This window comes from Gymnogyps californianus, chromosome 16 (assembly GCF_018139145.2).
Source record: "Gymnogyps californianus isolate 813 chromosome 16, ASM1813914v2, whole genome shotgun sequence".
Lineage (NCBI taxonomy): Eukaryota > Metazoa > Chordata > Aves > Accipitriformes > Cathartidae > Gymnogyps > Gymnogyps californianus.
Genome location: NC_059486.1, coordinates 11,085,977 through 11,113,897, shown reverse-complemented (window position 1 = coordinate 11,113,897; position 27,921 = coordinate 11,085,977). Strand labels below are relative to the sequence as shown.

The following is a 27,921-nucleotide window of genomic DNA, read 5'->3' as shown; positions in this document are numbered from 1 at the left end:
TAAAAGCTATGAATTAGGAAGGTAAAAGCTTTTAACTACTCTCTAGACATCTTTTTCTTTTTCATAAAGCTGACTGTCAGTGGAAGTATTTAGAAATATTCACTTGTTAAAGTTGAGTAGGGCAGCTGATTCTGGCTGATGCGATCCTGCGCTTCTCGGCTGCCAGGCAGAACCCAGGCCAGTCACAGCCAAAAGCAGATCCTCCCTGTAATCAATTTGTTCATCGATATCATACACATGGATGGAGATTCACATTTCAGCTCTTCCATAGAAAAGCATCCTAATCATCAGCTTAGATGGTAGATAGTAGAGCGAAGGCTGTAACAGCCTCCAATCTCCTATTCCACTACCCCAGCGTGGACCCCCATTGTATCCTGAGCAGCTCCCGATAGAAAACAGCAGCACTCTGCTAACCTGAGGAGTGACAAAGCACCAGAGCAGAAGAGGGAGCCTAAGGAAGAGGCAGGGACAGGCCACCTTTAGAGCTACATATGGACCATAAGCCCCAACAATGATGGCACTTGCACAACTAGGTCTGTGTTCCAGGGACCCTGATCCACCCATCACATCTTCTGTAATGACAAAAAAGAGCCAAGCTGAAACCCTGGTCTAGGAGAAGGCAGTCTGACTTCAGGAGGAACTTCAGCACGCTGCCCATCCCCATCCCTCTTCTGTAGGAAGGGACCAATATTTTCTTCGTTTTTATCATTAGTCTTCTCTGTTTGGCTTCTGAGTTCTTCAGGGTGAGGCTATAATTAAATATGTGTTTGTGCAGCACTGAGCACTCTGGTAGCTAAGTCTGAGCTACTTATCCAGTCCCTAACAGAACATAAACAGCACTAGCTAAAAATTAAATGTTTCAGATACATATATTTATAAGGGCATTAATACCCTAAGCATTTTTAAAATCCAGCAGTGACTGGCACTACCATGACAGCTGATTCCTGTAATTATTAGAAATAATTTTAATACAGAAAAGCTTCCTATATAATAGATAGCTCTTTGCTGCAGCAATTGATTTTATTTATTTATTCGGTCTATTTATCCAGCTTCTTATGCTGATGGTATGTAGAACAGTTTACTTCCTGTCAACATTTTCGTTAAATTTTTATAAAGAACATCAGGAGCAAGTTGAAACAATAAATTATCTAAAAGGTATAATGTTAAACTGGTGTTCAGGTTTTGGATACAATTTATTTAATATGACTGCCATAAATACAACTTCTCACAAGCCAAAATGGCTCTAATGGGTCTGAGGACAAAAGCATGTTCATCTGCAATGGGAGAACGGGTTTACAGTCAATGTTGCTTTGATAACTGTGCTAGGATGAACCAAAACAGACCTTTTTACAAAATATCTTCTTAAATATGAAGTTTGTTACATGCTATGCATTATAAAATATTTCTGTTAAACAAATAAAGACAACATTTACTTTTTACAGCTAGTTTATTAACCTCACCTTGTAAAATAAATAGTCCATTTGTGTTTCATACAATAGCAGCTGTGGTGACACAAACACTGCAAAAATGGTTGTGCTGGTTTAAAAGGTTATTTTGCTCCAACACTACCAGTGAACCTTTCCTGGAGGTTACTAATCTCATAAGTCACCTGAGATGAAGGATAATGTGATCTTTCGTCCTAACAGCTCACCCAAATTTGTTTAAACCACCTTCATTTGCAGCTTAAAAATAGGTCAGTTCGATTTGCACCAAAGCAGCTTTCCTCTGCAAGAACAGAGCTGAGTGTGTGTCTCTGAGAGCAGGGACAGCTCGCCAGGCTGGGACTCCTCAATAGGGTCAGATGAGTAGGAATAATTCTTTGCCTTCACTACAACCTGTTTGTTGCAAAGTAATGAGCTGGACTCTGGTCACTGACTCTGTTTAAGCCTGTCATAAATCAGGAGTCTCTTCTCAGAGTGTTTCTCTACATTTGAGTTAAATCTCTCTCCGTCTCACACCTCACTTGACTGTCTTGGAGGCCGATGTTGCACTGCTTGAGGATAATAAATAATGGGCCAAAACCAGAGCGATAATGGAAGCTCAGTTGCTGATAGAAGTTTGTAATTCACTGTTCACCATCCACCTTTGCCTGCTAAAATATGGCTGGGAGGGATGGAAGGTTGTTTTTGGAGTTCTTGCCTCTGCCAAGCAGACTGCAACCTCACCACTCAAGTTTCAAATCCCATCTTTTCTTCCTGTCCATTTCAGTTCTCTAATAATAAGGTTATTTTTTTAGGTTGATGCTGACTAGATTATAAACGTACCTAAGGGCTGTCCCAATGTGTTCAGTAAGAAGGAAAGACAGGCACTCCACAGGCATATGGGCATAAAACTCGCCAAGCCCCAGACCAGAGCTGAGTTTGATCAAGACTGAAGGGAGCCTGTCCTGCTAGTCCCTGGTAAGGTGAAACCTGCTAATTCAGCCCTAGTGCCAGGCAAGCTGTCCTGCCCGCCAGCAAGTTTGAGATTCTCTGGGCAGCAAGAAAGCTGAATTATCCACTTCAAAATAGCAATATCATGATTGGTATGAGGCAATCCAGGGCTACTCAGCCACTGTTACCATGATTCTGCAGTACTCAAGGATTCTTGCTCTGGAAGGCAAAACTTTTTGGCTGTTTCCTAGTTGCACAGATCATACAAAGCAGTCTATTATAGCCGGCATTAAGATCAGTTCATCTGTAAGGGCTGGGGAGTCTCTCAAGAAAGCAATCCAGAATCACAGACTTTTTATACACAAGGGTGCTCATCATCCACTGCCTGGCTTCTTCACCAGCTTCATATGTCCTACCACCACCTGAAACATCTGGTCCACATCCATATCTTTAAACCTAACAATGCCTTGAACATCAGGGCAACTACATTTGTGTGAGCCAGGCTGACTCTAATATTAACTTGCTGATTTAGAAATTTAACACACGTATGCAGACAACAATTTATCAAAAATTGAAGGTCAGGAACCTGCAACCTTTTCAAGAAATTTCTGAAGGGACACTGAGCATCCTGCATATATTTTTTTCAGTATTCTAGGAGAAAGTAAAGTTGAAATACTATATTTTCTAGTCATATGACTACTCAATAATGGATTTATCAACCCTGGGACCAACATCTCCCCCTATGAGATTTATGAAACAGGTGTTTTGCCCTGATTCCTTATCAGATTATTAAATAAAGGGAGGGCACAGATAGAATAGGTTTAGGGCATATACACAGGTAAGGCAGGTGATTTACAGATTCAGAGCTCGTTCAGTTAAGAACCAGCCCAGGTATTTTATTATTCACCATTTTTATTATTATTATTTACAGAACAGATTTCAACTTATCCATTTACCAGCATGTCGTATCTGCCCTCTGCCTTTCTCAGTAGGGATTATCTTGTATGTACACAGACGGCTACAGAGCTTGTCTGTCTCTCATCCTCCCCTAATCATTAAGGTTCAACAAAAGGTGAACACCACAATTATGAAAGAGCTGACAAAGTTTAAAAAGCAACAATAATCAATAGTAGCAAATGTACAATTTGAGTGATTAAACCTGTGCCATTCATCACCTAACAAAATGAGAGTGAAATAAAATAGGGAAGAAACACTAGAAAGAAGTCAAATAGGAATTGGAAGCTGATTCTTTAGGATGCCAATAAAAAATAATGTCATATTTTAGAAGATTCAGGCATATTATTCTCACTGGCTGTCACACGACATTGCAGGTCCTCAACTCAAAAAACCTCAGCAGTTCAGCATGTTCAGGACAGTTAATGAACAAATGGACCATATGTCTTTTTAATACCATATTTCAAAAGTCTTAAGAGGTGCTAGGGTTTCTGTCTCAGAGGATACCCTGTTATAGGGGAATGTTAAGAGAATGACATTTAAAGAGAATTAATATGTATGTTAGCTGATAACAAAGAACAACATAGAAGGTTTTTGCTTCTTCACTATTTACTTGTGATTTTTTTTTTTCCCAAAGTGCCAAATTTTCAATAATTACCATTAAGTAATCCTCTGGCATTCCATGTCCAGAATTCTCCATCCAGAATAAAGCACTCTGTTTCTACAATTCTGTACTGATCAACATGTTCTTAAGACCCCTCTTCTCCAGTTCCCTGGCCACACACTACCTGGAGACACAGACCTTGTGGTGAGAAAGCTGGCAGGGAAATGGGGAGAGTTTTGAATAGTGCCCATGCAAGAAATGCACAAATTGGAGTGGAAACTGCTGGTGAAGAACATTATACCATACAAATATCTGCCTCTTCCACGGGGTTTAGTGGAGTTTTAGTTTCTGTCAACAAGACAAGACATTGCTATGTGGCTATAAAAGCCACTGCAAAGCAATCATGGTAAAAGGCCAATAATTTTTTATAACCCTGGATAAACATCTTTGCCTGTATTTCATCAGGCTTAAGGGAAAGGATCATGCATTGAGAATATCCAAACAGGTGCTCACAGGTTCTTACAATGTTCTCAAATTAAATGTCTTCTCCCATGCTATTCCTGTTCTGCTAACAAGGGCCGGCTGGGGTCCCATGCACAGTTTACCAAGACAGGTTCTGTTACACTTTAGAATTAGAAAAGGTGTTATTAAAGTATCAGAAATATCGATCTTTATGGTACCCACGCATCCATAAAATACACCCTGCAGCTTTTCTCATCAATATCCTTGAGTGCTCTTCTGTGACTTGTGTTGCCATTATTGGTGTAGGGTCCTGCAGGGGTCTCAGAAGCTGGAATTCTAATATGCCATAGGAAAAAAAAAATGCACTGGAGAAAGGTAAGGTGAGTGCAGCAAGTGTCTTAATAACTTCAGCAGAAGGTAGGCATTTCCAGTGTGTCCTGATGCTGATATATACATTTAAGTCTTTCCATCGCAGTGTTTTATAACTCAAAAAAAGAAAACAGGAAGCTCTAAATTGGCCGGTCTTCTGCTTTGCAATTTACAAATCCATAATAGCTACCAGAAAAGACTACAAAAAACAAAGATGGTGCAGAGGTGGTATGTGCTAGTCTATTAAAAAAAACAAAGCTCTGCCTAATGTTAAAGCAGTAAAATTGTTCTTTTGAAAAATTAACCTGTAATTGAAATATTCAACAGCATTTCTGTTTGGCGCTTCTAAACATGAAATTACACATTCTGCTAAGAAGCCCAGCAAAACTAACCCAAATTAACCCCAGTCTTCAAAAACAGAGAAATAATATAACACTTTGTTTTCATTGTGGTTCTTCCTAAATGGAAGAGTAGAATTTATTTTTTTTTTTTATTTTAAATTTGTAGATTACAAACTGGCTTGGCTAAGATCACAGGGAAATCTGAAGTACCAAACTAATCTAAGTTAGATGTCTTGAAAGGTCTGCACCTGAATCATCATTTCCTAAGCATAAAGTGAAGTAGAACAATGATTTGGAGATTTATGATACCCCAGAGTTTCTTCCCTGACACTCCACTTAATGCAAAGAAGGTTAAAACTATTCCCAGTCCATCAGTAATTAGCGGACCTCTGCCATTTATCTTTGCTTTCTCTCTTACCCATTATCCCAACACCTGTTGCCTTGTAAAATGCCACCTACTGATAACTTTATAGACTTCACGTGACCTTTGAGCACAGAATTTTGTGCTTCTGGAAAACGGGCTTTTTATTCATCTTTTAATGGAAATGAAGAGAATGAGTTGATTTGTAGCAACTGCCAGGAGAATCTATCTTTTTCTTATGATCTATTTTTTGCCACTATATCACTTGATACTAAAGCATGGGTCGTGGGCATGTGTACGAGAAGAACTAGTGTTTTTTGCAACCATTGGAACCACTAGGAAAGAAATCATTTATCTTCTTGTGAAGGGATGGAGCGAATAAAACCCCCTACATCTCAGATTATGTAAATCAGATCACCTCTACGGCCTTAACCCTCAATACTGCAGAACTCGTGTGACTGTACATCAGGGTCCCATCTGCAGACCTGAAAGCCTCTTCTCTTATCAACAAACCAGCAGAGATCACTCGCTGTTCAACTGCAGGAACCAGCCCATGAAAACAGTCATGCAAAACAACGGGATTGGTTACACAACTCTGATGTGCTAGATGGCCAAAATACCAGTTGGAGAGAGCTATTTCAACTGTGATATACGCCTTAGTAATGAAAGCATGAGCCATTACAAAAGAAAATAAATATTTTTTGGGAAATAAAGAATCATGACATCTGAGTAGTTCTGAAGCTGGTAAATAACAATAATAGCCAGTTCTATGAGTCTGGAAGTGCAGAGAACACCTTTAGCTTTCAATAATGACATAATTAACTGGCTATCACTAGGCAAACATCCAGGTTACATTTTTTTAAATGCTCTGAGATTGATTTTTGTTTTTCTTTCAGTGCTAAATAATAACATGTCAATATTTTCTAATAGATTGTCTAAGAACAAAAATGGGGCACAGTCAGACCTTAGACAAGTATACTTCATCCTTAACGATGAAGAAATGTGAAGGGGAGAGAAGAGTAAATGCACAAAATTTCTGTTTGTACTTGTAATTTGGGTGTCTAACAGTTTTTTTAGGTAAGAACAAGGTTAAAGGATGAGGTATTTTTCAAGCCCTGTAGTTTGCATTGTGACGATGAGGCAACGCATTTGAATGCATTTATGTAGAACAGACAGTTGGCTATGTACTGTATTTTGTGTTCCCTAGCTAATTAAAAATTACTCAGAAGTCACACCATGACTTTTATTTCTCTTCTCACTCTCAAATGAATATGGAGTCAGAATTCAAAAACTGAAAAAACTGTGGTTCAGGAAATCCTTAAACACTAGACCAAATGTAAGAGTACTTGTGATTCAAGTAAGACATATACCACATTGAACTGAGTGTCCAAGTATACCACTTCATGTAACAACAAGAGTGAGTTCTGAACACTGGAAATGCAACGAACTCAGCTTCTGCCTCCAAGAAGTTTGTGTATTGCTCAAAGTGAGCACGACTGGGCCTTCCATGGGAAGCTGTGGTCTCCTCTCATGCGGTTTCACCGCTGAATGAAGCAAACTACAGAAGTTAGTATGTGTTTCTCAAGGTGCTGAAACTTTCTGTCCCTCTCTCCCCTTTCAGCAGGTTATTTGCATCTGTCAGACACTAGAGCTGTAAAGCAATATTAAAAACTTGCAGAATGCCAGACAATTTCTTACCATAGCCAAAGGGAGAACTCCTACCAGGTCCTTCTGGCTTACGTAGATCTTGGAGATTCCTAGGTCAGATGTTGTATCTCCAGGATATTCTACCTGCCATGTGATGAGCTGGGTCCCAGGTAGGTCAGTTAGGTCTTCAATTTCAAAATCAATCTGCATGATTTCAGAGGAAGGACCATCCGCACTGCAAGAAAGAAAGAAAAAGAAATGTTCCATTCACATGAATGATAAGCCAGCAATATAATTGCTTTTATATTAATAAACATTGGATTAAGGCTCTTCCAAAGAGAGGCTTTGGTGGGATGATGGATTTAATAATGAATTAATCCTTTGCACTTGTCTTAAGATTTCAGGGTATTTCCCACACATTCAAGTAGCTTAGTAACACTCTGTGACATGGATCACTAAGCACTGCTCCATTTTACAGGTGGAGAAACAAAAACAAATCAAGGTAAAGCTAAGGCTAATGCTACAGCCTAAAAATCCTGACTCCGAGGCTCTCCCTTTAATGAGCACATTGTATTTCCTCCCTGTTAAAGCAACACGTGAGCAAATCTAAAGGGAATCACTCCTTGAAACGGGAAACCACTGCATCAAAAGTATTTTCTGCTTTTTAAAAAGAGAGGCATGGAAGAGAGGTCAAAGCTCAGGACAGGGTCAGTGAACCAGGGCAGCAGGGAGCAGAGGATTGGAAAACTTGGAATTAATTTTGGCTATACTGCTACCTTGCTGTGAATGTCTGTCTGAAGCTCCTTTTGTCCTTTGCGAAACTAGGAATTATACACAATTTAGCTTCTTGCAGGAGAGGAGAGTTACAAAACTGGATTATTTAATATTGGCCAATCCTGCCAGGATCCTTGAGTAAAAAACACTAGAAAAGAACAAAGAGTTACTAGATGTGATTCTCCAGCATACTCTGGCAACATTGGGATTACTGATACCTTATCAATGCTACTTTGTCTTTACATACTATCCTTCCTAAGGTTACATGGTTCATATAAGTGAATACCATAAAGCAGAAATGTAAAAAGGGAAAATTGGAAAGGGGCTCATTGGTGCAATTCCTGCAAAGCCTGTTATAAAATCAGCTACTGCATAGAAAGCAATGCAGTGAAGTTTCCATTGTGTATCTTGGCAAGGTGAGCTCCATAGTCCAGTGGCATTTATAGAGACAAGAAAACACTCAATTTACTGTAAAGCCGTTGAGGAATGCAGAATTTCTTAGCAGTGCAGAAATCCAGGGGACACTGAGAATGACAGTGCTTTTACTTCTGAAGCGCTGAAGGCTGAATAGTTCTTCAGTGTTTGTGTGGAGGGGAAAGGAAAGAGCAGAATTTCTTTCAGTGGGATAATACTCAAGGAGAGAAAGAATGGCACAGCACTGAAGTGTCACAAGCCATTTATGTTGGAGAGTGCAACTAGAAGAAAGAAGAAACTTTTCAGCAGCTGATTAGAGAATCCCAGAATGTGCCCAAAACCCAGCAGGTTTTCCCAGATGATGGGGAAAAAGAGCTAAAACTAGGCATATTTTTTTATGAAGACCAGTTACGACAACAGCCCCAGTTTGGGATTCTTCCCAAAATACTCAGAGATTTTTATCATGCTGGCTAAATCCAATGCTTTACCTAAAGGTACTGCTTGAAGAGTTTAATCTGATCATCTTTAAGGTTTGGATTTTAATGGATGCATTGAGTTCTTACTATCCTGGATGGAATTTAAAAGGAGCCTCTGTGTTTCCAAAATGGAACACATTGTGTTCAATTTCTCATTTCTTCCTGACAAAAAAAAAAAAAAAAAAAAAAAGCACAATTTCTAAACTAGCACTGAATGCAGTCTTATTTCATGCTGACCTAGGTAGGATCAGAAAGCTGCTTTATGCAGCTGTGACTATTGAAACTCAGTTACCTTAATTGTATGAGCAGGAATGGGTAATGCATTGCCTATAAATACTTGGCAGTGATCCTGTTTTGTATAGTATGTTCTATCACAGTTTCTGTGTTTAAAGAACTAATTGAATCCTCATACAATGAACCTTGGTTTTGTGATTCTATTCAGGGTGCCTTTCTTTATTATTGCATTGGTGTCTGCTACTACCAGTCACCGGCTTTGCAGAACTGGTGCTGTCACCAGAAATGTGTCCTGTAACAGCAGTGAGGGACTGCTGCACAGGAGGGGACTGCAGGGCAGAATATCACAGAAAAACCAAATGACTGTCAAAAAAGGCAATTACCTTAATCTTTTCCAGGTATGTTGGAGATTAGGAGAAAAAGAGTAAAGTGATTAGGACACAGGAAAACAAAGGAGGGAGTGAAAGGCAGCGGAAAAGATGGGGAGAGAGAAGTGGAGCATGGTCCTTATATTCTGGAACTACAGCTCCCATATGGCATAACTACAGTAACCCCAAAAGAATGGAAATATTTCTTTTAATTTCTTCTTCAAAGCAGGTATTTTAATGAAGCAGCTCTTATAGCAAAAAAAAAACCCCACTTTGCTACCAAATGTGATTTTGATAGAAATTACTTGAACTAGTTCCTCTTAGAAATACTAAACACCTCCAAATGACAAGATTACAAAGCACCTCAAAAATCAATAAAATCTCATTACTGCTACTAAAGATGTATAAAAAAAAAAAAAAAGTGAAAGTATTGCATGACCTATGATCAGACCCAGGCTGCCAGCACCAGGTCAGGAACTTTTGTTTAATTACTTTACTCATCACTGACTATGATGATCCTTCCACGTGCAAGTCCCATGGATCCATGTGTCCCCAATTTACAGCCTTCCTAAGCAGTATTTAGCAATTGAAATCTTTCAACAGAAAAGTAAGTCAAAAAGTTACCCTGCAGAAACTACCGTTAAAAAATGTAAATGGAGAAATTTGGACAAATAGTATTCATTACTGGAGTTCAGTCACATAAAAATATTTGTAGCGTTTCTTTGAGCTGCTTGGTACAATAGGAATATTTCTATTGGGTAGTCAGCCTCTGCTACTTGAAATGATGCACTGCCTAATCCTCCTCAAGGTAGGCATACACTTTATGGTCACTATAATGCAATAGCACGTTGGCAGCTTGTCTTTGCTAACGCTAAAACCGTTATTGCTGTCAAGAGTACAGCAACAGCGTTAGTTACAATACGGGAGGCTACACGATTAGGAAGGGACAAACCCAAAGGTTCACAACAGCAATCCAAGCTGAGTTGAAGAGTGGTCAAAGTGAAACGGTTCTTGGTGTTAAAGTCAAATCCTTCACAGAGGGTTTTGTTGTTTATAGTTGAGAGTTAAACTGTAATGGAGCTCACTATAGTGCCAATAAACTCTGCTCGTGAACAGAGCCCTGCTGAGCTGTGTGCCATGTAGACACATTTTTAAAGGGTCTCAGCCCAATCTGAAGACAAGGAAGACAGAAAAAACAGAAAACTTCATTGGAATGGAGTAGTCTGGTCTTTCCTCCTGTCAGCCAAGTCAGCACACTTTCGTACTGTATTTCTTAATTTGCCTTTTATTTCCTGTCTAACAAAAGATCAAGCAGCTCTGACAAATTAAGAACAATGGGAAGCTCTGCCCTGTCTCTAGGGGAGTATTTCCTCCCTCTGCAGAGCCATTCTGCACCTGCTGCTTCTGACACATCCCTGACTGAGGCAAAATCTTTTTTTAAAAATCTCTCTTCTGCCCTTTCGGCCTGGGAGTCCTTTTGAATCTGAGCGGCTGGTATCAAGGCCCTTGGCCAATTGCTAACACCTATGCCATTGCGTCAAGTTTCTTTAGAGAAAGAACCAGCCACTCTTCTGGGTCTCTAGGGGTGGTATGCCCTGCAAGACCCAGTTTTCAAGAAGAGACCCTGTAAATCCAAGAATAGCTACTGGATGTTGGCAGTGTTAGTCAATTCAAGTATCCCATTCCTGATTTCACTAGCTGTGGTATCGGTTTTGATCTTTATATAATGCTCACAAAACAAGATTCGTTCTCAACCTACTAAAACGACTGGGCATGTAATGTTTCTCATAATACAACATATAAAGTTTTATCACTGTCTTTAGAAGGCTATAACGGACACAAGAAGCCTAAAGCCATGAATATGCTAAATAAGATGTATCATAGGAATGTTAATGAAAGAGCCTTGGGGACAAGAGAGAAATAAGGTAATCTTTGTTCTTTTCTACCTCCACACATGTACCCAGGTCTCCAGCACATCTCTTGCAGGGTATCAAAAGAGTCTGTGGCCTGAAAGGCCAGGCTAAGAGATGGAACTGCAGTGCTCAGAAAAGGAAGAAATGTTTCCAGGGATAACTGGAAAAACTTTCTAGCATGAGACAAGGGAGACAGCGGCACAGCTGACCCCATGAGACCTGAGGGAGTTTGTGAAAACTGTTATCCCCATTTCACAAGAGAGAAAATTAAACTGAAAATTACTTTCCCATATAAAAAAGAGGGATAAGATGATTTATACACCACAAAGTGTATAAAAAGATTCATACACACAGAGTGGAATAAGGTGGCATTTCAGAAAGAAAATGATTTAAAAATAAGTACAAACTTTGAGTAAAAGTAAGATAATATGCTATGTTGTCATACCAGATAAAACCACCATGCTAGCTATTTCGAGCTCTATCTGTTGGGTTGCAGAAAGGTTTTAAGGCTTGCTGTCATCTGTCCTGCCACTGCACAGAGCTGGCAGTGGCAATATGTGCTAAATGTAACTTTTCCTTGTGTGGTAGGAAATAATATAAAACCATATGAGACATAGAATAAAGGCATAACGAAGAGCAGTGAAAACAAAGCATTACCATTTTGTAACAAAACTCCACGATTTTCTGAAACAATTCATTTCTGATACATATATATTTTTAAAAGCTTTTTCTATGGTATTTTCTTCAGAATCTGAACAATGTCACTAAAAGCAGTTTTACAAACCTTTTTTGCCCATCCCTTTTGGAATTGCAAGCCATTACTCCTGGTATTATCACTAAAGAGTACTTGTTTCCTGACCAAACATGAGGAGGTCAAAGGGAATTCAAAGGACCACTAGAGAATCAGCCTTTCCTTCGGTATATTTGCTTTTTTGTACTTCCTTCCCCTCTGCTTAATAATCTCTCCCCAACCCTAGAGCTACCCTATAGCACGCACAAGCATTACACTTATGCTCCTCTATAGCAGCATATCCCCAGCAGTGCCAGAAGTCTGTGGACTTTATCCATTTTGCAATGCTACTGAGAGCATGCAACTCAGTAACATATTGTCTTCCCACCTAAATAGATTTTGGGTGGGGAAAAAAAGGAAGGGAAGCTAGAAGAAATTAAGGAAAAAAAAATCACAGAGAGAAAAAGAAAAATGACCTGTTACAGAAGGATGTAACAGGTAAGATGTGAGAGAGAGAAAAGTAGAAAATGAACTTCTGTGAAATGTAGATAAAAGGAGAACGATAGAAAAATAAACAATGAGGCTTGGAGTGCGTAGGTGCTTTGTGAGAAACACCTAAAAAGTCCAGATGAATGGGAAACGGAGCTAGTGTAGACAATAGCCAAAAAAAGAAAACACAATTTCAAACTTCCTTCTCAGTTGCGTCAGACTTTCCATCTATATTTAACGTAGTCAGGAAAGGATCCTGATAATCTTTTAGTTTATCTTCACCAAGAAAAGATTGCCTGTCTACTCTTTACTGAATTCTTAACAAATACCCACAACTCTGGTTTCAGGAAAGAGCATAATTTTATTTGTGAGGGTTTTTTTGTTTAAGAAGCCTTTACATGAGATTCAAACTGTTGTGGCAGGGGGACACATTTGCATTCCTCTCCATATTTGCAGAGAGACAGAGATCACATCTCTTCTGCATAAACAGGTACTTGCAATTCAACAAACTACTTCTGCTTGGCATGTTCGATAGCATCCTAGAAATTACGTGTATAGGATGTGTAAGTACAAAATGTGGGATCACTGACAAGGAGACCATAATACTGACATCTGAGGAATAAAAAGCACAGAATGAGAAAGGAACACTATATTATGGTAGGCTAATTTATTTGGGCTTTTCTTTGGTGCTCATCACCACACAATAAGCCATTGCTTTGGAAATGCTGATAACTTCTTCCAATTCAGCCAGTGGTGATTTAAAAATCCCTCTGCAAGAGATGATGATGGGTGTAAACTTCACATCCACATTTAATCTCTTTTTTATGTGTTTTTTGTGTATTTTATCTTTAACTTTGGCAATAAAAACATGCTACCTTTAGGTTTCCTGTCCAAGTCTACCCTAAAACAATGCACACAAACATGTCTGCTTCAGGTAAGATTTGAACTCTTCAAAACAATATGGGAAGACAAAGCTGAGAAAAGCATTCCACTATGGATGCGCAGTCTTTGGAAGCTTTATGTCTCCGGGTTGGGGTTCTTTTACCAGCCTCACATGTACAAAAACCATAAGCTAAAAGCCCTCAAAATAATCTTACAGGCAAAGAGACATTCTTTATTTTAATGAATCTGATTGTCTTTTCCTTCTGGTTTCTGAGCTAGAGTGCAATCAATGAATATTTTCCAGCTTTTTTGGAAAAGCTTTTATACAGGATAAAAATTGCAGAATTTCAGTGAACTACTTTATTCCTACAAGTAGGATTTAAGGTAAAAATCAAATATTGCAAGATTTGACATTAAACATAACAAGTTAACAGCATGATACTGCCTTTCACCAGCTGAGGAGCTGGCTTGGCTCCAGAATGTGAGCTCAACATATCCAATGCTTGATCTCCCAAATCCATTCAGTCGGTATGAATCTAGCTGGCAAGGCTAGCAGGATTTCCACCCCTCCTTTGCAGCTGAAAAGAAAATGCCTGAGTTTACCCAAAAAGTTAGAGTTTTATTAAAACAAAACCAAACAATATGGTGCAATACCTGTGCCATATGTTGCCAGCGAACTAGTATATACAGATTCTATGCATCAGTCCCTGGTCCCAGTCTAAACAAATAACAAAAAGGAAGAAATGTTTTAGACAGGAAAGTGAGGCATGCGGCTTGGACCTTCCCAAGGTCAGAGAGAGTATTCTAAAAAAACCATATCTGTAGAATCTAGCCCACTGCATTACAGCAAAGATCATTATTCACCAATGATATATCAAGATAAGGCGATACATACAGCAGTACATTAAAAATTAATTTTATTCATTGTCATCTTACTATTAAAAATTCAGTGATGGGTAGGCTGAAAAGTCATTTTTCTTCAGGAATCAGTGCATGAAGTGAACCAACTAGCAAGAAAAATTACAAAAAAATGAGTCTGCTAATCATGTAATAAAGTTATTTAAAAAAATTGATCCATCTCTCTGGAGCATGACATCAGCAGTGCTGGTCGAGAAATATTTGCTGAATTATTTATTTGACTTTTTTTTTGCTATTTTCAAATAAATTATTCACTAGACAGTTTTCCAGCTGTTGACAGCTCTTTTCCCAAATAACTCAAACCATTCAAAAGTGGGTAAAAATTAGCAAACCTTTTAATATAATATAAATTTAAAACAATTTCCCACCAAGCCAGCATTTCAGTTCAGAACCATGATTCTGAGCATCTCTTGACATAGTAAATCCAGTGATCATTTACCACATTATGCTAAGGGAATGGTAAATCAACATTGACTTTATTACATCCAGTCTAATAATCATTCAATAAATTATTCAACACAGTAGTCAGTAATCATCAAGTACTTTTGAAAGCCCAATCATGAGGCAACAGCAGAAAAACCGCATTTACTATGTGGGTGGGACTGAATTGCAGGGCTAAGAAAACAGTTTTACTGACAGTACGAAGTCTAATAAAACACTGCAGATACACTGTCAATCTGGGTTTCTCTACCTGCTGTTTTTATTGTCCTCAGCATAAAAATAAAAATAAATATAACGTAACTCACATATAAGTGTGATAAAACTCCACAAGAGGAAACCAGGCATACAGCCACAAATGATTGTTATTAATTGGTAAAGTTTCTACAGGATCCGTCTAAGGCTCAGACCACACTGTACAAGACAACTGCAGAAAGTGATGATTGTTGTCTTAACGGACAAAAGCAAGAAATAGGAGAAAGATAACAGAAGTCATTTTGCATGTAGGAAAACCAAGTATAAAGGCCTCAATTAAATAACACTTCAGTACACATCGAAGTGATGTGTTGACTCCATATCCTTGGTTTGCCCAGGACTGGCAGCGCTATAGGAATTTGACTCTTACACATCATGACCCCCAGACCTAAGCCTTTAGATCAGTACCAGTCTTGAGTGTTCCTAAAAAAAGCCTTAGATATTTCATTCACACTACAGTTTCCCAGACTGTTAATAATGTCACTATCACTTCACTATCACTGTCTCCTGAAAATGAAAGAAACCTTTTGCTGAACGGGAGGAGTCGCACAAACATAACACTGGATCAGCAGGGAATGAGACCCAGTATTTTCATACTAAAAACTTACAGGGCCAGTGCTGCAAATATTTGCTATTGAGTAATACCAGGTACTAAATCATGAGATCAAGCACTATGCTCAGTACACCACCCTGCAGCAAAATTCATTCCTCATCCTACAAATATTTATCCACCTAAAAACCCTGATATACGTGAACAGAAAATTTATACTTGTGCATAAATACATGTGGGATTAGACGTGCTGAATTCAGGTTAAGTCTTTTTTAGTAATTATTTATCCCCTGAAAGGCAACCATATAGACGAAGTTATCTGCATATGTGCTATACAAGAAAGGTTCCCCTGAGTTCAAGAATTTTGTTTAACAAAGGCAACAGGGCTTTGTTCCCATGATGACCGCACACAAGCCCAAGGGAAGTCCTTGGCTCACATGGATGCATGTGCCCATGCAGGAGGCACTTGCTGAGTCTGAGACTTAACTCAGTACTCTCAATACTAGCCCAATTACGGTTAGGCAAAACTGAGTTAACAAAGAGATAATCCAGCCATTGACTCTGGTCCTGAGAGATCCACCCCTCTGCAAAAGGGCACACGCAGAATATGCATAAACAGCCTTAATTCTGTCTTCTACAGAGTGCCTATTGCAGAGTCTACAACAACGATTTCCAGGCAGTAATCGTAGTCCCGAGTAGAAGAAATCAAAGGGGCTATGAGGTGCTGAAGAGTAAAAATCTTACTCCCCTAACTCCACCTGTTATTTCCTTTCATGATTGCATGCTCTTGTTCATCTTCTGAAATACACAGCTAATAAATCTCTTGTATAAGCTTATCATGGCTGCCATTGATGGAGTGCTTATTTTTATTTTTCTAGGAAATGTAATACATTTAACAAGGTTCAAGCAAGGAATCACCAGCCTGGAAATGTTGAGAAACTGGTCTAAAAGGGACTTCTAGAGTGAGTCTCCCCGAGAAGTGATACTTTACCAGGCTAAGTTACTATTTTCATCTTTACTTCAAAGATGCAGCATTTTACTGCTTTATGATCCATGCTTCAGACATCAGCTGCTCTCCTTGATGCCCATCTTGGTCATTTGACTTTGGAATCCAAAATGATTTTAAAATTATCTCCCCTACCCACTTTTTTTAAATTTAATTGTAGTCTTAAATCCAGAGTGGAAGATCCAGTGTCTTAGCACGTAGCTCCATTCGTGTCTCCAAGGTGGGATCTGTAACATACCTTTTTTATGCCCTGCTTACTAGTGTCCGCACTGGTTCAACAAATGCAATTATATATAAAAGCAGCATTACATTTCACAAGACTCAAGGCCTGAATATATTTCAAAATTAGTAGCTTCTTTGGAGAGATCTGCCAAGGCATATCCAATATATGAGATTAGTATCCTCAACTATAGGAACTTCCTCTGCCGTGAACTATTCAGCAAGTATTTCTGCTGAACTCATACATCTTGCAAAAGTGCAAAGTTCTTTTCAACTAAAAAAAAATTATGTTTTCTTTACTCAAATGTTCAGTATCTGCCAAGTCTAGAATTAAAAAAGAAATCCTTTCCAGCTTCCTTAATATTAAAATAAAAGAAGCTTCCAGAATCTCTTTTCTTTCTTATTTTTAAGCAATAAACTGAAGAGAGAATAGATACATTGCCTCTCCCTGCCCGACCCCTGACCCCCCAGCTTTTTGAAAGAGCTTTAGGCTGAAATATATTTTTAAATCACAGAATTATAGGGTAATCTTGGTTGGAAGGGACCTCTGAAAGCCATCTGGTCTAATGCCTTTCTCAAAGCAGGGCCAATTTCAGTGTTGGATTAAGTTTGAATGGTTTAAATTTTCTCACATGGTTTTCCAAAGGGCATATTATTTAGAGTCCTTTTTGTGATTGTATGGAAATGCTGGGATAGCCTGAGTGCTTAGACCTGCACTTTATACAGTAACACCCACGTCTAAGGGACACAGGCAGGCATAAGAACAGAGTCTTCTCTTCCATCAGCTCTTAAAGATTTGAAACTTGACCATGACCAAGTAACTAGAAGTCATCTTGATGTCTGTTAGGCTTCTGTTCTCTTCCACTACAAGTGATTTTACAAACTATTCTGTCCAAGTTTAATTGAAAGTGTTAATATGCAATGATAAGAAAGCTCCTTTCACAAACAAATTCTTACGGTGAAAAAAATGGATCTGGAGACATGCTAAGAAAGGTGATATCAAGAGACTACATTTACTAAAACCTGAAAATTAAATAACACCATGCTCTGCCAGGCTATTTCCAAGACTGTCTGTCCTACAGCAAAACAGTACTGGTGATCGGATACTAAATGGAAAACTGCCACCTCTGCTTTTCATCCATCACCTTCACAATCCCATTTGCTAGCTGCACAGCACTTGTGAGCTTCAGCACAACCAAGCTGCTTAAAATGCAACATCTATTTAATCAATGTCATTAGTATCTGCTGTACTATAAGGGGAAACAATATCCTCGTGAAAAAAGCATACGATACAGGAAAGGGCCTAAAGACCTGATTGATAACATAAATATTAAAAGTTTAGTAAAATATAACTGTTTTGGGAATTATATGGACATACAGAAAGCCATGTTGTTCTCTACCAACTTTTATCAATTGAAGGTGACTGCAAGTGCATATGCAAATATTGATCTCTGTTTTGTATATTATACATGTTAAAGTTGGCAGTGTGGAACGGATATGTCTGGGCGTACACTGCAGTATGTACATTTGTTTTCCTTTACCAACATATTTCAACCTTGACCTGGTAGCCTAATAGGTACACTCATTAAATTACTTTGGCTGTAATGATCATGATACTGTACCCCTTCCCTGCTCCAGCTATGGTACTGTTTTAGTATTTGAGCAGATATTTCCCCTCTGTAGACCTTGGGATAATCTGATAGCCATGATGAAATCATACAGACAAGATGATGATACAGGTCTGCAGCTGAGTCCTAGGTCCTGTCAAATCAAATCATAGTTTTTGATGTACTTGTGACATTAAAAATTGTGTGAGTTCAAAAGCTCACAGAACTCATGTTCTCATTAGCACGAACTGTTCCATTAAGACAAGCAGTGTCATCATTTTGGGTCTCATTGCATTCAGTGTTGACACCCCGACTTTTCACCACTTTGAGCCCGAGGCTGAGGTGCACCTGAGCTCAGAAGATTGAATATAAGGGGATACATATGTCCTGGCAATCCTCAGATACTCTCTGAGGAATTACAATGAAGAAAATAGTAAGGGCAAGTTATGATTGTGACTATTATGCTGCAGAGAATTATCTAATAGAGGTGTACTGAGACCAGCAAACTATCCCCAGGGTAGATAACAGTGCAGATAACAGCAACAGTTTGCACTGATTTATGCATGTGAGTACACTCAGTCACCATCCTCTGGTGAGGTCTACCTTTTCTATCTGACCATCAGTGCTCGCTTATCAAGCAATCCTAATCTTATTTATGCAAATGGTCCAGGAGCTGCTAAAGCAAACACAAAGACCAACTGTCCATGTGAAATCTATGATCATTCATTCTAGATGAAAAAATTTCATCAGAGGAAGGAAGACAGAGCTGCATTTATGTGCTGGTCTGGACAGTAAGAGATCTTAGTCCATATGGATAGTTCCCTGCTACTGCAACCACCACATCATATAATCTTTTCATAAACTTATCAATCTCTATTTTAAAAGCACTTGGGGATTTTAAATCCCTATTCCCCTGAAAGGCTCTTCCAGAACCTGATTATTCTAATGGTTAAAGGAGTCAGAGGAGCCACCCTGGCTGGAACTGAAGCCTTCTATGAACCATTGCTCAGAGTGACCGGACCATAGCACACTCCAGACATTGAAATGGATAGTATGGCCAAACGCAGCTCCATTTCCTACAACAAGTGCTCATAGCAAAAGATTAAACAACTCTGCAGACCTTCTGGAAACATGTAATGGCTGATAATAACTCCCTCATTCAAAATTATTCCTTCCACGTTTCTGTGTCCTCAAATCACCTCCAGGCAAACAACTCCTTCCCTACCCCAATGTAGCTATAAACAAAAGAATTACATTTCTGCAGATAAACTTGAGTGGACTTTAAGTATTCACTGATCTAAGTAGGCAGGCTGAGAAACGGTAGGTTCTCACTACCTTATCTCAATACACTTTGTCAGAATGTGACTACAGTTGTTTGCCATTTCCAAAAGTAAAATACTCTTTCAGTAAAAATAATAATACAACCAAAATAATAGCAAGAAAACTGGAGGAGAGAGAAAAACAGACATGGCATGAATTAGGGAAATGTTTCATGAAATACTAAGGAAATGTGCCAGTGCGAATAAGAAATATCACCTAACCAGAGTGAGGATCTTATGCCATCAGCTTACGTGATGGACATATCACATCATATAAGCTTCCTTACAACGTGGCAAACTTCCATCTAATGTAATTTGGGCTTTAAAGCCACTTTTATTGATACGTTTGAAGATACTAATCTTGGATCTTAAAAGATTCTGTGGGAAACAACCACCAACTCTGGGCGCTGAGCAGCAGCACAAATTGCATTGCTTCTACTTGTAAAAATCTCAGGACCGTACTTAGAAATCTTTATAATTGTTGGTGGAAAGATGTACATCTAGCCCTTTAAAAAGCCATATTGATTTTATTGGACTGGAGGCAAGGGAAGAGAGACCCTAATTATTATAATTATGAATTCAGTAATGCTAGTAATCATTAATAGTTCAACAGGTTCATAAATCATTCACGTAACGGGGAAAAGCAGTAAGTGAAGATCAATTTCTACTCAGAGGCATTACAAAATTTGCCACCCTTATCGAAATTTGTGAATCAGGTTTCCCTTCATGAATAGCAGAGCTTCACGAGAAGATGACAATGAGATTAGAGGTGAAAAAGTTGTGTATCAAAACAGAAGTAGGATTTCATTTCATGGCAGACACCTAAGTATTAGATTGCTTGAATTATTGACTCTTCTTTGTTTTGTACTCTTACTGCTATTGCACTATAGTTTCATAGTCCAACTTTGAGTCTTTAATGATGACTTAATTGAATGTAAACTGTCTTTCTTTGCAAGGCTAACATGAAACCGTTGCAAATATACACACTACTCTTCTTTCACTGCAATGGAGAATTTTGAAGGGTGTACTAGCTGGAACACACAATCACCAAAAAATGTAGACTTAAAATATCTCCTCCAAGAAAGCAAGATGGAAAATTCGGACAGGCAACATACTTCAAGCCTCATAACTAGCATGATTCTTGGAATATGTGTGGAGAAATCCAACAGGAGGCTGTTATGAGTAATAAAAGCAACCAAATGACATGAAGAATTAAAACATAGCACTGCCAAAATTATCACTACAGTCTATGAATATAAACAGATTTTTAGGCATGGTTTTCCTTTTGCCTTATGCAAGCTGCTTGACTTTAGTTATGCTTTCATTGCACAGCAGGATAAGGTACAAATAAAAGCCACAATGATTGAATGAAATGGACAAGTCTTTCTAAAAACAGTAGAAGAAATAATCCGCCAGATTTTCAGAGGGCCTGAATGTGCAATACTTGAAGTAACATCAAGAAGAGCAGAAGGTAGGTTGGTGATTTTCTGAAAATACCAGTAGGTGAGGTTTAAAAGGCAGAAGAAACAGAAAGTGCTAACTTTCCACAAATATTTCAAGAATTTAAGCATCAAGGAGAGAAAATTGCTAGAGCAGGTAGGCAGGAAAGTATAGTTAGAAACAACAGGAAATATGGACCAAATTCAAAGCAAAAGGACAGTGGAAGAGTCTCAAAAGGAAATGGCAGACACAGTAACTGGAAAGGTTTAAAATTAGATAGGATAAAGTGCTTAGAAAGAAATATTTTTTTGCAGTGACAGATATGGCTGTAACAAGCCTTTTTTGTTTTTTGCTTAGTTCCTTAATAAAGGATGATACAATCAGTGTGTCTGTGTGTCTGTCATTCCCTCCAGTAACATTAGACCAATTTCAACAAAACTAGGCAGAAGGGTAGAGGTTAAGAATTATTAAGCTTTTTGGAAGCCGGCAGACAGCAGAAGAGACCAAGTGATTAACGCCTCTGTCAGAAAAGATTCAGTACACTCCCTAAGAATCCATGTACGCACTCATTCCTAAAAGGCAAACACATAGAAATGAGGGTTCTATCTTTTGGCTGCTCACTGAAATACGCCTTAACTTTTACGGCTCCCTGATTTTCTTTAAAGTTCCAGTTCAGAAGTTGACCCCTGCTCAGCAAACCACTGAAGCAAGCTCTTTCAGTCTTCTGGGACTCAATCTCATTTTATAAGTTAAGCATATGTGTAAGTACTCTGCTAAATAGGAATGAATTTAAATACTCTGCTGAGCCAGGCTCTCATTTATCAGCAAAATCACCAGTTCAACTCAGTAAATTCACCAAATTATATGTGGAGAGAATTACTCCTGACCCTTCTTCAATGCTGCATGAAAATGACCCCTGTAGGAACACAGAACCCTTGAAACAGGTCTCCCACATAATTAAGAGCATGACCTACACTTTTGCTCCCAGACACCCCGACTATATAAGGAAAGCAGAAAACCAAAGCTCATAATGTTATCATTAACAAATGAGTCTTCCTCTCACTACTAAGCTTCTCAGCGTAGAGTACACTTGGTATGTGATGGGTTGCTTATGATCATTAGCACAGCTACTGTAAATTTAAAAGGCAATATGATTATTTTCTATATCACAGCATCCTAGGACACACAATGAATAACAGTAACTCTGAAACTTAAGGAAGGGAAAAGAATCAAGTCTTTTTCATGGTAAAACCATGCAGTAACATGAATGAATCCTATTTCTCTTTGACAATTTCAAAAGAAAGAGGGCTACCAAATACATCTCTACCTCTTATTTCCATATTTAATAATTTAGAACTCTTATTGTTTGTTCACAAAAGAAGCATCGTGTTCTGCAAACTTTGTGGCAATGTAAAACAAGAAGCATCAAATTCATATGTACATTTCTGGTGCACACTTTTCCAACGGTAACGAACAAAATATTCTCAAATATGAAACAGTCAAGGATTGACGCCAAAGTTTTTACATAAATGTGAGAAGTGGGCAGATGAATTGTGTGGAGAAAAGATGAAGTAGAAACAACTTGGAAGCCATTTGTGTAAGAAAGGGAAATGAAGAGGATTGAAGCAGTTAGCGGTTCCATAGCAGATATTTCTCCCATAGGTATGAAAAAAGTGACATCTCCATCAGTATTGATGAGTGTAAATTAAAGTGTGCTCCTATTTTCAGAAAGTCATACGTTGAAAAGATGCTGATCCTTTGCTCTTCTCATCTATGTCATAAAATACAGCCAAATTCATAACTGATGGAAAGAGAATTTTCCACTTATCCTATACCACTGCTGAAGTTCCAGGTGAAATTCACTATCAGAACTGGACTGAATTAAGTGGATCCCATGGCAGTGAGTCCCTTCCCAAGCAGGGATACAACAGGAGCAGCCACAGAGTCATGAAATATTGCTGTTGACATAAAGCACTGAACTGAGAACACAGGAGATGCCTGGCTCTGTCACTCCTCTGGTGAGTGACCCTGTGCAAGCTACTTCACCACTCTTCGCTATAGTTTTCTGACATTCTGAATATGCATCGGGACTTTTGAGATTTCTCAGTGAAAATTCTTCATAACAGGCCAGAAAGAAGAGTTCAGGGCTAAATTAGGATTTTCAAAAAACAAATCTTGATCACTGAGATGCTACAAAAGCAGAACCTCATCCTTTTACATTAATAGACTAGACTTGTTTGCAGTACATCCATCAGAGTGGAATACCTTTAAGAATGGTCAGTTTTTCTATATCACACCTTCCTAGTCCCCACGAGCTGCAAAGCCCATGGTTGTCCATAAAAGAAAAGTTAGATTTCAAAAACTGAGTTCTTTTCCAGCTAGATTATTCCACTCCATTACATTCAAATGTGTAATATGTCACTGGAAAAATGCCTTTCTTGTCAGTCTTTAAAATAAAGATATTAAGTCCTCCATTAGTTTGTTTTGAAGTCCTTCAAATCTGACGACTGTTTAGGTGGTAATTCTGGTCTTCCCCAATGCAGCAGAATTCCACAAGCTTCAGCAGGGAAAGAGAAATGATGAAAAATAAAAGCAGTAGCTGATGATGCAGTTTTCTGAATGACCAGAGATATAAGTTGTCTATTTAAAGAAGAGAAATTCAGTGGCACATAATTTTATAACTAGATTAGGTTAGTAGCACTAACTTACAGTATCAGCTACACCAGCTCCCCCTAAAACTACAACAGAGAGAATTTTTAGCTGTGCTTCGCATTCCTAGACAATATAAAGCCCCCAGTGCTGTGAATGCTGCTGGCTTTATGAAGATATATATCATTTTGATCTGGCTGAAGCAACCCCAGCGAGGAGTCTGTGCCAATTTGACGTCCTTTCCTTCCTTCAGTTAGCATACATCACTCAGGGAGGCACGCCATAATACACAGTGACACACACAGAACAGACAGAGCAGAAGAAAGCTTTCAAAGCATTTCAGCTCTTCTTTGCAAAATGTAAATACAGGACACTGAATTCAGTCACAGCACAGTGTCCAATGTTTGACAATACAATTCACTCTCTGCAACTGAAATATTTATTCAGGCACAATTACAATATAAAATTAATATTTAAATCAAGAGTAATTTGTTTTCATTATTACTCTTATTTCTTTTTAAACAACAGTTAGGATTATAAACTGAATTAGATGATTTATTCTTAAAGCAGATCTTTAACATTCTGCGTTTATTAATACGAGTCTGAAATGCTCAGCCATTGATCAAACTGTATTTTCCAAGAGTGATGGCTTGAAAAAAACCCCTAGCCCCTGAGCTCTGGATTTTACAGCCATTACTGTCAATTATACACCCCACTGTGGGAGCAAAAGAAATCTTCATACATGCCAGCTGCAGCCTTATCCCTGAATTTTGCAGACGCAATTGTTATTTCAAACACTGAAGGAGGGAGAGAGAGAAAGAGGGGGAAAAAAAACAAGTTAGCCATAATGCAGGCAATTGAGATTCTACCTGTATGTTCGGAGACCTTGACATATGAGTTTGAAAATTTTTTTTTAGAGAATATGTTTTGATAGTTGTAACCATAACACTGAGGTCTCTCTAATCTCTTTCATGCAGAGATCTTAAAGCATTTTATGAAGATGCAGGTAAAGCAACAGGCATTTCACACATTACAAAAACTAGAAAACACAGAAATGCAGTGACTTGAACAAGATGATTTTTGGGAGCTCTGCAGCCTGCAGTGGAGCACGGTGCGGCACATACACCCCTGAGCTGCTGGTGACTGTCTGTCTCCAAGGGCAGAAGCAGCATAGGCACGCGAGAGCCTCCCTGCCTGGCACCTCACTAGCACTGCTGTGTTACTTTGGAGACCGAAGTTAGTAGCTCCACATGGTGCTGTGCTGATCTATCAGCTTGACCGCTGCTAGCCTGGCAGTCTTGCACAGCAATCCGTTCAATGGAATAGAGGTGCCAGGTTAGATTACTAGAAGAGGTAGGAAAAGAGGTAAAACCCAGTCCTTGGCTGAAATAAATGGGAATTTTACCATTTCAATGAGGATGCAGTTTCCACTGTAATAGTCTTGACTCCCTGGACTATTGTCATATCCATCAGACCACGCTGCAGTGGCATTCAGGATCAAGTTTGAACTCACTGTCACCCTAAAAAAAAGCAGGTCTCATGCCCTGTGATTCCATCCCAGTTCTTTATATTCTGACCCTACATTCTTGGGTCATTTCCAGACATAAAACACACATCATCACTATTCTATATATCTCCTCCCTTCATCTTCTTTCCTTATACCTCAATGTTAATTAACTATTAATTTGCAAATACATGCATCACTTCAAACAAGCAAATAAATTTTTGCAAGTTTGCTTGCCTGCTTTAAGTGAGGAAGGGGCCCACTGGAGATCAGTGGAGATATTCTGGCGTAAAGCTGAATAAAGCTGTAGTGACTTATACCTAAGATTATCCTTTCCCCTGCCACTAACTCTTCTCTCTTTTCCAGCTGTCTTTTCTACCGGAAGGCTTTTCTAAGATTATGCAGTAAGGTTTTGTCCAAGTGGAAGAACGGATAATCAGAAACCTCCTTGGAGCTCCTGAACTCCCTCAGGTTTGTGCTAGGTGCAGTCAGCACTTCCAAATGCTGCAGGGCTCACTGCTGGTGCTGGGAAACAATGTGAAGGGCAGAACTATCAGCTAGACTTTTCATTCTAGAGCCTTAGATGATCGAAGCACCTCAATGACTGGGTTAATGTGACAATCTCTGACACAATACCTCTAATTATCTACTGAAAGTAGAATAGATACAGCTTGAAAGACCGGGGGGGAGGGGGAGGCAGAAATTAATACTGCAGGCTGGCTGTTAAGGTACTCGGCTGTTATCTAATGTCTCCTGATCTCTTGGTTCATGTACTGACATAGTGATGTTTCTTCCCAATTCCTCACAGTGTTTCAGAAAAGGCCCTTTATGCCACCTGAATGTAGAATGGGAATTGTCTCTGGCTTCAAAAATTGCTGTAAAATGCATAAACCCTCCTTGTTCTTCATTCCTGTTTGCAATAGTGGACATCAGATCTGGACTGAAACCAGGAGAAAATAAAGTTTCACTCCACTTCTATGAAGAACTCAGGTGGCCCAGAGAGCCTGCCGATTTTTCCGTGCTTGTGGCTGGATCTCTCATCTATCAAGATGCAAAGCCGCTTAATGTCCACTGAAATCTACAACTCAAGTGTACTTACCACAGCAGACAAATAATTTTTTTTTTTTAAAAGCTTAGATTTTAAGCAAGTAGTCCTATAAATACACTAGCATCAAAGACTTCAGGCTATAAGTTGTATATATAGCTTAACAGATCAACATGCAGGATACTGCTACTGTATAATATCTACACTCCCATTCAAGGTGCAATTGATAATGTATCTACTAACAGCTCATAAAATGAGCAAATATCTTTTCTCCAAATAAGAGTTGGGAAATCTCCTATATCCACTCAGCTCAATTCTACATACCACAGTCAGCACTGAGTGAACAGTACATTAGGAATGAGACTGACCTGCTGAGGTGGCATCGCTACGTGGAAGGATTAAATTCTCTTTCACAGAGAGAATGCGTGACACCGCACAGGACAGGCAGATGGGAAGTCAACTTTCTTTACACCCTCTGCTGAAGATACCAGGAACTGTGTTTGGGAACTTCCACAAGTTACAAGTGTATAGTGTAGAAAAGTTAGTGAAAACAGACAAGAAAATCCCTTTGTGGCTTAAACAACTGTTTTCTGCTAGCTTCCGCTCAAAAAAGCACACACATATCTTAAAGAAAAATAAACCCAGACAAAGGCACACCAAGTTATACTTAGGGAAGACTTGATTTTAAATGGATATAAGTAAACTACATGAATTAAATAAATGTTGTTTTGATATTTTAACAGAGTGGAATATTAAAAGAAGGAAAAAGGAAAAAGAAATATGGTGATAAGTCCGTAACGCAGCAGAAAATGCTCATATTTGGTCACAGATTTCAGCCAGAGAAGATACCAGCTCCAGCAGGGTTCATCTGCTGTTGTATTCAGCATCAGAAATACATAAGAAGGAGGTCAAAATACAGTACATGAGCTGACTGGCTTGCTGAGCATTAGGACCTTCAGAGGGCAATTTTACAACCTTTCACACTTTCAATTTTAAAGAGCAATTTGCTTTGAGTCTAGTGCAGTGAGAGATGAGAGAAATTTAGACAAGTGTTATGCGACTACCACTTATTTATATGTGAAAAAAGGAAATAAGACAGCGTTAGGAGACCTGAACATTTAGATCAAGATATTGTTTTAAAACATTTTAATGAAACATCATAAGAGTCACCATAATCATTATAGGTTTTTTTCAACTTGTATCTGTGTCTCTTAATTTCTAGCATGAACGTAGGACATGTCTTCAGACCCTGTTTTATGCTGGGATCACCCTGTCCACCAGAGGTCAGTTCCTGCCCCAAACCTCCAGCTGGGTGGCCCTTCCTTAGAGATAAGTCTAGAGTATGACTGTTGAGTTTTCTGTTCTTCTTTGTTCCTTTTACAACATGTAAAGTAGTAAACCATTGTTCAAAAGCCTAAAAATACCCCTGGATTCTTCTGGAATGGTAAAATGTTAGCCCTAGCCTAAGATGTCAAAAGAAACAACATATTCAGAGCTGTAGATGAAAAAGAAAGTCATCTAAAAAGAAGGATAAATTATATATAAGAACTTTGATAGTTCTCATGTCTGAGGAGTGGAGCT

General features: G+C 38.8%; 1 protein-coding gene across 1 annotated transcript in view; it reads right to left on the bottom strand.

Moving 5' to 3' along the window:
• Window positions 1-27,921, bottom strand: part of LOC127022938 (transmembrane protein 132D-like) — a 223,740-nt gene that overhangs the window by 92,228 nt on the left and 103,591 nt on the right. The window contains 1 exon segment of the mRNA XM_050906804.1: window positions 7,162-7,345. Coding sequence (XP_050762761.1) covers window positions 7,162-7,345 — 184 coding nt within the window.